The sequence below is a fragment of the Hippoglossus stenolepis genome, chromosome 17, assembly GCF_022539355.2.
Source record: "Hippoglossus stenolepis isolate QCI-W04-F060 chromosome 17, HSTE1.2, whole genome shotgun sequence".
In the NCBI taxonomy this organism is placed as follows: domain Eukaryota; kingdom Metazoa; phylum Chordata; class Actinopteri; order Pleuronectiformes; family Pleuronectidae; genus Hippoglossus; species Hippoglossus stenolepis.
The window spans coordinates 4,328,419-4,339,774 of record NC_061499.1 but is presented as its reverse complement, the minus strand read 5'-3'; the positions used below and the strand labels follow the sequence as shown (position 1 = coordinate 4,339,774).

General features: G+C 43.7%; 1 protein-coding gene across 2 annotated transcripts; it reads left to right on the top strand.

Annotated features, from left to right (window-relative positions):
• On the top strand, window positions 1–11,356 carry slc9a3.1 (solute carrier family 9 member A3, tandem duplicate 1). Of its 2 annotated transcripts, none has more exons than XM_035182512.2 (16): window positions 1–505; window positions 5,886–6,188; window positions 6,322–6,482; window positions 7,016–7,094; window positions 7,255–7,432; window positions 7,524–7,744; window positions 7,823–8,025; window positions 8,109–8,198; window positions 8,293–8,363; window positions 8,447–8,576; window positions 8,665–8,810; window positions 9,156–9,279; window positions 9,371–9,544; window positions 10,060–10,087; window positions 10,202–10,291; window positions 10,378–11,356. In XM_035182512.2, exons 1-16 carry the CDS (start codon window positions 190–192, stop codon window positions 10,674–10,676), a joined length of 2,613 nt encoding a protein of 870 aa, XP_035038403.2. In that variant the 5' UTR covers window positions 1–189; the 3' UTR covers window positions 10,677–11,356. The 2 variants fall into 2 exon arrangements, with proteins under 2 accessions (XP_035038403.2, XP_035038402.2); XM_035182511.2 differs by having other exon boundaries at window positions 10,060–10,114.

Here is an 11,356-nt window from a genome sequence, read left to right as displayed (position 1 = left end):
TCAAAAGAGAGGAGCGCAGAGAGGAGAGCCAGGTAAAGATGTGAGAACAGAGAGAGAGGGTGAAACAGACCTGAGAGCGAAGGAGGAGACGCGGGAGATGAATGAATGAGAGACTTGCCCACAACCCACTTGAGTCAACATCTTAAATAACACTTGCCCAAGAGTTTGTGAAACGTTTCTCCGACAAACATGGCTACTACCTGGAGATTTGCACTGTTTCTGTGCGTGTTGCTGCTGGTGTCCAGAGGCCCGAGCCTGGCCAGTGAGGAGGCAGGGACCACGGCCCACAGCAGTGGTCATGGGGAATCAGGCCATGACACAACCGGAGACGCTGGCCATGGAGACGCTGGCCATGGAGACACTGGTGATGGTGACGCTGCTCATGGTGATGGTCACGGCGGGGAGCCCATCACCACCCTGCCAATTGTGAGCTGGAAGTGGCACCATGTCTCCACCCCGTACTTGGTGGCTCTGTGGATCCTGGTCAGCTGGCTCTGCAAAATCAGTGAGTTCCACCAAGTCCGGTCCATGGAGAGCCGATGGGTCCTGACCCAAAGCAAACACATTTCAGTGCCTTAGAGAGATATTTCAAAAGTAGCCTGTGTTTGCCATAACGCAGGCGTAGTGCAGGACTGTAACTAATCTTTTTGATATGGATTAATCTGGTTAAATTACAGAAAATAGTGAAAAATGTTAATTTCAACTTCCCTCAGCTCATCCTCAAACGTCTTGTTTTTCGACCACGAGTCCAGATGTTCAGTTTACTATCATGCACAGTGATGTGAAGCTTGAGTTTCTCTCATTAGAAACGATTTGGTGCAGGATTAGAGTGATTAGGACGCTTGTCAGTGAGCAGAGTGCAGGACTCACACTGTCAAGGTGAAGCTCGTCGTATTTCCAAACCTTATTCTAACCTGTGTGGTTCGATTACCACTGATCCATTCATGTCTCCGGTGGCTCTGATTAAAAAAACCGGCAGCACCCAGAGTCACGCTTCATGTCTCAAATTGAAAAGCTGTGATTGGACCTGGACTAAACCCACTTGTTAAAATACTGGATCCAACAGTTTGACCTCTGTTGTGCTTCACACCTGACGAGGCCTCGGTTCTTCTCTCGTCCTGTTATGATCACAGAAAATTGTCATTAGAGTTTTGTGTGGACACAACAGACGCAAATAGGCGATGTGGACAATGTAAATGAATGAGCGTCCTTTCACGTGTGTGTATGTGTGTGTGTGTGTGTGTGTGTGTGTGTGTGTGCGTGTGTGTGTGTGTGTGTGTGTTTGTATACACCTCCTCTGACATAAATAGGGGACTGTGGTTTTCTGTGGAAGATGCAGGAAGATCAGTGAAAACAGACACAATCTGCTGACTTTTTTATTTGTCTGCAAGTAGTTACAGTAGATATTTAAACTTCAGTGTCGATCTGTTTTGTCTATGTAAGCTGAAAATGTTACAGCAGTGTTTGTACTGAAATTAAGTGGTTATGGGTGAAAACAGAGAAATGTGTAATTGCTGTTTTAGCAGGTGATTCTGAAGTTACAGACACTTTTCCTTCGAGTTTTTGTGGTAAAAAAAATGTGGTTAAACACTTTAAAATACATCGTTAAAGTTGATTTAAGTCAAATCAACTCAAATCACACTTTATTTATAAAGCTCCTTTCATGGAAACTTGCAAAACAAGGAGCCAAACAATACATTCAAAATACGACAATAGAATAAAATGCAATACTGCAGCGAAAAAATAAGAAAAATATACATGGACATACATTTAAATAAAATAAAATTGAATGAAATAAAGTGCATGGATCAAAATAATTTAAAATTCAATGAAATACGAGAAGTAGTAGGTCTTAAGGTTTCTTTTAAAAGTGTTAACTGGTTGCCCTCAGCTGCTTTGGCACAGACAAGGACCATAGAAACCAAACGCCACCGCCCCCGAAGTGCAAGTGTAGTTATTTATAAAAATAAGTAATTCCATCAGACCGCAGATGAGACGGCAGGTTCCACCTCCCAACAATCACACCACAGTTCTCCCAAAACCTCCACTGTTGCTCAATCAATTCAAGGGTTTGCACTTGGAATCACTGAAAAGAAAAAAGAACATCAAAAAAAGCTGAGAGAAGATAAATATTAGCACAAGGATCTGAAGTGTCACCGCTAAGTCTGCTGTTTTATGATCGGATCAAACTTTTATAGATGTGCAAACAATGGGGCCGATAAACGTTTGATTGAGCCTGAGACCAACTGCTGTGACGGCGGTGAATTTCAGTTTGATTTATGGATCCATCTTATCGCTGGAAAGTCGTCTTACACAAACCAAACACACAAAAACATTTCTAAAGTGCAGACGTGCAATTCATCAGTCAGGAGCCTCTGCCTGGAGTGTTTTGATCATGGGCTTGTTGTACAGTTAGTTTCAATAGTATGCATTATACTGCATTTGAATTATATATTTGTAATTATATATGATGGGTCACTTTATTTTTATTTCCGGTTGCCTTGACAACAGATTAAAATTAGCCCATACAACTAACTGTGGCTCATTTGATGTATTTTATCTGTTGATCAATAAACATCGTCCCTATTAAATAAAATACATTTAACTTCATGTCTCAGAATAATTAAGCAATAAGTGGAAACCTACCAGTGAATATACAGTGACATTAACTTCTGAAGCATTTGTGTGTGAGGTTTAGAAATGAGACACTTTATTGACACAACAAACCACAACGCAACAACCTTTACCTGTAACTACTGTACCCCCCCCCCCGTCTTAGAATAACCTCTGTCTGACCTCTCGGTGAAGTTGACCCGTCTTTGGAGCTTGCACCGAGCTGTGGCCATTTCTGAACGATTGAAACGTTGAAGTTAAAGTGCAGCCTCCATTAAGCAGGATGTATTAGGTCATTAGTTAATAAGGCTCTCCGGGGGGGGGTTCTGCTTGACGGAGCAGCTAAATGTTCTCATAATTGTGATTTACAGCGTTTTAAAACCAACAAGACTGAAGGAAACAAAAGTGAATCAATAAAAAGTATTCCAACTCCTCAGTTAAATACATAACTTAATTGAACTAATCCAACCGTTTTTAAGTTGCTCTAAGCAGAGATGCACAGACGGACACCTGTGTGAGAGCTAATCATCAAACCAGTCCGTCGTCACCAATGAGGCTATTGTCCCTTGTCTTGCTCAAACAGGACGGGACAGTCGGGCCAAAGAAAACATCCAGTCATCACGCAGCCGCTGAATCGACGCTTATGGAAACTCACAGTGTGGGCTGATATAACTTCGCTGTTAGAGAGATGCTCAACAGACTTATTGTTGAGTATGTATTTAAATGATAAGGCTGCTGTTGCTCTGTAGTTTTCTTATCGTCAATGAATGAAAAGATCAACAGATCAACCTGATCCCAACTGTTCTCATACTGACGACATAAATCTGTAAAATAAAGGCCATGAATAAATAATAAGAATAAATGTTATTAAAATAGCACACTTCCAGTTAAGTACAATGTGCTTTCCGAGTGGAAAAAGGGAAATTTCGAAATCCGAAACTCATGAATCCCATCACCCCAGTGTCACACTTTTTAAAAATGCCAAACATCTCGGGACAAAACAAAGGCCTACGCTTGATAACTGAATCATAGCTGTGTCATATCTTAGTGGCAGCTTTATTTTAAGCCTGGAATAAATCGAGTGAGAGCGTCAGGGGAGTCTTTAACCACGACTGAGTAACGTCAGCGTCAATCATTACTCGGCACAAAGCCTGGAGATGAAGTCAGGGGGAAATATTCCCCTCAACACATGCACAGGTATTTGTTCAGCAGCTACACATGCACACACACACACACACATACGCACACGCACACACGCACACAAATGTGTCAACTTGAGATGTGCTAGACACCGGAAAGCACAAACAAAGCAATGACTGGTGAGTGTTTCAAATGTGACTGAATAACTGGAGACATTTCCCAGTCATCTGTTACTCCCCCCATTTAAACTGCAAACTAAACAGACACTCGCGCACACACACACACACAGACAGACACACACTCACGCACACACACACACACACACACAGAGGAGATACTGTACACATAAAAGGCTGAGTCCGGCGTTCTGCACACTTCTGGATTCACTGCACCGCTGCTGACCTCAGCCTGTGGGAGGACGCAGAGTCACAGACCGGGATAGAGAGATGGATCACAATAAGAGATAGAGTAGTGACAAGACAACGTGCGTCGCTTTTTACCTCCTTCACATCCGAGGTCGTACAAGCAAAGACAGAGGAACTTTTTTTGGGGGGATTGGGGCGTATTCACTTGACCAAATGCGACGCTGTGGATATGTGCTTCTGCTGCTGTTGGGGTCGGCGCTGCTGGCGTGGCCCGTCTCAGGGGCGAGGGACGACTCGCCGCTGACACATCGAGAACTTCCCCTCCGGCCTTCAGAGTCCAAAACGAACTCGAGTGGGGCTGAACATTGTCCCAGCGCCCCCATCACAGAAGTGCCCATCGTGACCTTTAAGTGGTGCCATGTGAAGACCCCCTATCTGATTGCTTTGTGGATTTTGGTGGCCGGTTTGGCCAAGTTGGGTACGTAAATAAAATGGTTTTGTCAATGATGTAGATGAAGGTCCCACAGTGAAGCGTCAGCCTGTTAGAGTGAGACCAAGAGGCAATAACAGCAGGCGGCTGTGGGACAGGAGGTAGAGAGGGTCGGCCACTGAACACACGGTTGGTGGTTCAATCCTCAGAGCTTTTAGTCTGCATTTTGAAGCGTCCTTGGGCAAATAACTAAAACTGTTTCGACTCTGGTGCATATTGTTCTGTTCACGTCATTTTTCTATCAGTCATGGAAAGAAGCTTATTGCGAGGACGATGTTTTACGAAGTATGTTTTGGGAAATGGACACAACTGCCGAGTCTTAATCCTAACAAACGGTGTCTGTGTTTTCACCACAGTTTGAGACTTTCTTCCGTCTTTATGCATCAGGTTGTTTTCCGTCTCGTCTCCTGAACCAAACATGAGCCGATTACAAGGAGATTCTGCTTCCGTCTGTTTGCCTTTTTAGCAGAATTATGCCAAAAAACACTCAACTGATTTCCATGAAATTTTGTGCAGGGGTGAAGCGTGACCCAGAGAAGAATCGTTTAAATTTCAGTGTGGATCCAGGAATGTTTTCTCACTTTCTTCAACATTGTGAGATGGGACATTTATTTTTGTTGAATCAGACACATTGATGTTTATGAGTAGCTTGACTGTTGGGCCTTGGCCAAGTTATGTCCTCTACTTAGTAACATTTTAGTTTGCTTTTCCAATGCGCTCAGCAGCCTTTTCCTGCAGGTCCAAATAACCCCAGACTTAACCTGTCACCTGGACTGAAGGAGCAAACATATCTATTTGACTTCCACATAAACGCACAATGATAAACTAAGCCCTTAAATTCATTAGATAAATGTCTAAAACCCTGTCGGCCTGGAGAAAGAAATCAACATTTATTATGAAATGGACCTTTTGCTATGGATCAGAAGGTTTTATGATTATTTAAGCTTTAGTGACACTTTCTCGGGCAATTAAGTCAAGAGGCCTCAAGCAAAAGTCTGTGTTTAGTTACACAGAGAGATTTGTGAACCTTTCCTGGCACCACCAGGGTTAATCATATTCCCAGAAGAAAGAGTGACACCTTCTCAGCCAAGTGCAACAGTTGATCATTTGCAAGTTTTGCAACCTCTCAGGTTTTAGATTTATGGTTAAGTTGCAACTCAACGATGGAAACCTGCAGGTCTAACTCCAATCTGAAGAGGTGGTTGTGTGGAAACCCACATTCAATTTGAGGACAACTTGTCTTTGTCCCTTTTTGTCTTCTCCCTTTCTCCTCTCAGTCATCGAGGCCAACCACCATGTGACCAGCGTGATCCCCGAGAGCGCCCTGCTCATCTGCTTCGGCTTCATCCTGGGCGGGATGATTTGGGGCGCTGACATGGCGCAGACGTTCAAACTGACCCCAACGGTCTTCTTCTTCTACCTGCTGCCTCAAGTCATCCTGGACGCGGGCTACACCATGCCCAACAAGCTCTTCTTCAGCAACATGGGGGCCATCATGATCTACGCCATCATCGGGACCTGCTGGAACGCCGCCAGCGTGGGGCTGTCGCTGTGGGGGTGTCACAAGGGAGGAGCCATGGGTGAGAGAGACTTTTGAATGAACGCTTTGGGTTAAAGGGAATAAACACAAAATTTTAGGTTTTATTTACTTTATTTTACATTGTTACTTTGTTCATTCACTTCACTTTGTACAAATGGCTTCCTGTGCCGCAGGTGACATTGACATCGGCCTGCTGCAGTATCTTCTGTTCGGCAGTCTGATCGCCGCCGTGGACCCCGTGGCCGTCATCGCCGTGTTTGAGCAAGTCCACGTCAACGAGGTCCTCTTCATCCTGGTGTTTGGAGAGTCGCTGCTCAACGACGGCGTGACTGTGGTTCGTATGCGACGACGAGGCTTTACCTCAGGTTACCTGAGAAGCAGAACAGTCTTGAGTTTGCTGTCACATCCATCACGGGAAAAGTAAAACACAGCTACAAGACGTGAAGTGCAGTGAAAACATTCCGCACTTCAAAGTCGGGACCTTTACCCCCGACTGAAGTTCTCCTGAATTTCTGTCAATCTGCTCTTTGAGGCGATTAATCTAGAAATCAGGTTTGCTTAGCCTGTATATGTAAATATGAGTCACTTTTAAGTTTCCACATCTTTCAAACACTCTGACCTGATCAAAAAATATAAAAACGGCCGTTAGTGAAATAACTTTTAAACAAAAAGTTGCACAACACATTTAATACATAACTGCAAAAGAGATTTTGAAGAAACCTTATGATGGATATAAGAGCTGCAGAATACAAATAGACTAGAATGTCACCTGGTAGAAAGAAAGCATTTGAAATGAATATATACAAATATTATATCCTCTAAAACGTTTGACATGCAGAACTCACTTTCTTCTGCTTCTTCTCTCAGGTGCTCTTCAATGTATTTGACGCATTTGTGTCACTGGGAGGACCCAAAATCGACGCTGTGGAGATCATTAAAGGAATTGGTAAGATGTTGCTCAGTGGACACACCTGGTTTTAGAGCTGCTGTACGTGTGCATGAATGTATTTTACACGTGGTTATTTTTGGATGAAAGTCTCCATTAAATAGCATAGAATCCAAGTTATGTTTTTATACGTGTGTTCTGTTTTTGTGTCTCTCTCCAGTTTCCTTCTTCGTAGTGGCGTTCGGCGGTTCCCTCATGGGCTTTCTGTTCGGCCTGCTGATCTCTCTTCTGACCAGATGGACTAAAAACATCCAGATCATCGAGCCGGGCTTCATCTTTATCCTGGGGTACCTCTCCTACCTGACCGCTGAGATGCTCTCCCTCTCTGCCATCCTCTCGTTAGTATTTCATTAAAAAATACTTGATTCTGCTTCAAGGCCTGAATAAATAGTTATTGCATTAGTTTTACGTTGGTGTTTTTGTCCACAGGATCGTCTTCTGTGGTATTTGCTGCCAGAAGTACATCAATGCAAACATGGACGAGAAGTCCGTCAACACGGTCAGATTTGCCTTGAAGGTTCTCGCCAACGGATCAGAAACCATCATCTTCGTCTTCCTCGGCATCTCGGCCATCGACAAGGAAATCTGGGTGTGGAACACCGGCTTCATCCTCCTCACGCTCCTCTTCATCTTTGTGTACAGGATAATTGGTGAGATTTTGATCTTTGTGCTGTCACATTAGAGAAGAAACAATTACACGATCTGATAAATGTGTGTGTGCACCGCAGGAGTCTTTTTCCTCACCTGGATCCTGAACAGGTACAGGCTGGTCCCCGTGGGGTTGATAGATCAGGTGATCATGAGCTACGGTGGCCTGCGAGGGGCTGTGGCGTACGGCCTGGCTGTGATGCTGGATAAGAGCAAGATAAAGGAGAAGAATCTGATGATCAGCACGACTCTCATTGTCGTCTACTTCACTGTCATTCTTCAGGTGACCGCTCTTGTTTTGTAGCCACAACAGAACATGAGAACACTCATTTCACTTCCTCATGCTGGAAACTCTTTGTTCTGCAGGGAATCACCATGAAGCCTCTGGTCACATGGCTGAAAGTGAAGAGAGCTAAAGTAGCTGAGCTCACACTCATAGAAAAAGTGCAGAACAAGGTAAATCTCAAAATGTTTACATGTCACCTTTCATAGTTTTCTGTGTCATAATTACAATATAATAATTGGAGTCTTTCTCTTTCTGTTGTTTTAGGTGTTCGATCACTTGCTCGTCGCCGTAGAAGACATATCTGGACAAATTGGACACAACTACATGAGGGACAAGTGCGTAAAGACGCCTTTAACAATTTAACAGGAAAATGTCTTGATTGTATGTTTGTGTGATTGTTTGCTCTCTTGTTGTGAAGGTGGAAACATTTTGAGGACAAGTGGATGACGGGGTGGTTGATGAAGCCGTCGGCGAGGAAGAACCGCGACCACGTCTTCAGCATCTTCCATCAGCTGAACCTCAAGGACGCCATAAGCTACGTGGCCGAGGTGAGGATCACGCGCACATTCAAGGTCACGGCTGCAGGATCAGGTGCAGGTCTGTTAAAGGAAGTGATCTCTCGTCCTGTTGCTGCAGGGCGAGCGCAGAGGCTCACTGGAGTTCATCCGCAACGACAACTCGTACGTCGACTTCAAGAAAAAGTTTGGTGACGAATTCTCAGAGGTCATGCCGGACATCATGGCCGACATGACGGACGATCGCAGCAGTGTGTCCGACATGAGGTGAGCAAACACTGACTAACTGACTAGACTGACACGTGTTAGAGTTCAAACCTCCACCAAGGCCCCGCAGGCTCCTGATGAAACCACATTTAAATCCACTAGATCCAGAAACATTCCTTTATCTAACAAAAGCATATTAACTATTCACAGCCTGGAAACCAGATCTGATCTCCTCCTGTCAGTTCACAGATCTGCTCACATGAGAGCAGCTCTTTGCTCAGACACTGCCTCCTGGTGACCACAAGCAGTTTTGTCTTGCATCATTTCTTTTTTTGTCTAAATTAGCTCTGTGCTTAAAGCTGGATAAAGATGAATTGGGACTGACATGATGTATTTTCCCTGTAGAAGAGACCCTGTGCCATCAGTGAGCCTGGACATGCACGAGCAGACCATGAAGGGAATGAAGGAAACTGAGGGCATCAACACTCATCACCTGCTGCAGCAGCATCTGTACAAAGGCAGGAAACAGGTGAACACTTTCAGCCCCTGTCTGGATCAGATCCTCAGGTCGTCCCTCACTGACGCTCACCATTCTCGCCTCTTGTCTTTTGGGTTTGCAGCACAGACACAGGTACAGTCGGAGCCATTTCAACGTCAATGTGGATGAAAACGAGGTGCAGGAGATCTTCCAGAGGACGATGAGGAGTCGTCTGGAGTCCTTCAAGTCTGCAAAGATGGGCGTCGCTCCATCGAAGAAGATAACCAAGCACAAGCAGAAAGAACAGCAGCAAAAGGTCAGAGTCCCTTAGATAATGTATTACATATGTGGACGTGTGTACAGTAGCCTGTATTGAACCTCAGTATTTTATTGGTTGCAGTATCAGAAATCCGAAAATAATTCTATAGAAACTAAAGTATTAACTGTAGGTACCTTTTGTATTTAACATATTTAGAACATTATTTAGAAACATATATTTAAAGTCTATTCAAAGTCAATTATCTATTTAGTATAGAAAGTCAATATCTGGTTGCTATCGATTTTCACTTTATTTAAACTTTTGTTAAATCAAAAGTAGAGCAGGAAAACATGATCACATATTTTACATATTATATTTTAAAAAAATATGTAAAATGTATACAAATTTGTTTAATAATTTTTTATATTTTAAAATGTTCAAATGTTGTATTTTGTTATTGCAAATAATTCACAGGCCTGATAGTCAAATCTTGTCCTTATTTACATTTTTTCTTAGTTTTAAGATGTAATTTACAAATTCTGTGTTCTTTCTTTCTATTCGTTCATCTGTAGATGCCGAATGGAAAATCAGTGGACAAAGGTAAAAGCTACTATTCAGGAGATGAAGGTTTGTATCATGTTTAAGTTTTATTGACTAAAAACGCTCTTCATGAAGAGTTTTTTGTAAAGAGGTGTCTCATTTCCTGTTTTCTAGATTTTGAGTTCTCCTCAGACGGAGACGGGGCCTCTGGCTACAACGCATCTGGACATTCATTCCCCATGAGGGTCACCTACAGAACAGGAGGTGAAATACATCTGTCACCTTGTTGACGTTAAGTTAAACCTTCAAATCCTGTCCAGCACTAAGTCACTTTTTTATCTTTGCTCCAGCTGGAATCGAGAACCCGGCCTTCATGCCGGACACTGACCCCATGTCCGCGGTGCAGATCCCCCCGTGGCTGGGGGAGGCCGAGCTGGACAGCAGCACGGTGGCTCCATCGCAGAGAGCCCAGGTGAGGCTGCCGTGGACGCCCAGCAACCTGCGGCGCCTGGCTCCTCTTCGCACCAGCACCCGCTCCACTGACTCCTTCATGCTTGCCGACACTCCGGTCGCGCAGCAGTGGAGCAACCTGCCGCCACCTCCACCTCCGCCTCCGCCTCCTTCTGACAGAGACGATGGCCAAAAGTAGCAGCATCCTGACCCCCTCCTCTTCTCCTGCCACAGACACAACCTAACCTCAGACTTTGCACCTTCTACTCTCAAACAATTGACTAGGGAATGTTTTTCTTTTCTGTGCCATCGTTAAATCTTCACGTTCACAATCCCATGACCTCTGTGCCCTGCTCTTGTTGCTCTAGCGTCGCCCTTCACTGAGCAGAGGGGAGCTGCAGGTGAAGCCTGTTTGCACAGCGGCACGTTATGGAACACGGTCACGTTGTATTTTAATATCGTAAATCAGTCCTTAAGAAAAACCTTTAAAACCGAATGTGATGCAAATACCTTTATGGAGCGCTGTAGATATTTATTCATTATGTTGTTTATACACATAATAGAAATGGGGGTTTTAATTTCAGATGTATAAAATCAGCTTCAACTCTATAATCTGAATGTTTGTTTGTTTCCTCCTGCATCTCAGAGCAGAACTTTGAGATCGAATTTTTAAACTTGAAGAAAGAGACTAATGTAAAAATATGACTTATATGACAAAGATATATATATTTATTCACAAAGGAAGTTTGTAATGTGTTGTTGTCCAAAATCTCTAATCTGTGCACGTGCCAACATTTTATGTACTTGAAACCGACTGCGCATGGTTTTAAACTGGATGTTTTAAAATCATGGATTTAGCAATAAAATAAATAAAGTCAA

What these genes read in the sequence shown, in the direction of transcription:
- slc9a3.1 (XM_035182511.2), top strand. Translation starts at nt 190, where the DNA reads ATGGCTACTACCTGGAGATTTGCACTGTTTCTGTGCGTGTTGCTGCTG. An exon ending in TCAACGACGGCGTGACTGTG is followed by an intron (nt 6,483 to 7,015) that starts GTTCGTATGCGA and finishes TTCTTCTCTCAG; the next exon opens with GTGCTCTTCAATGTATTTGA. An exon ending in AGCAGTGTGTCCGACATGAG is followed by an intron (nt 8,811 to 9,155) that starts GTGAGCAAACAC and finishes TTTTCCCTGTAG; the next exon opens with AAGAGACCCTGTGCCATCAG.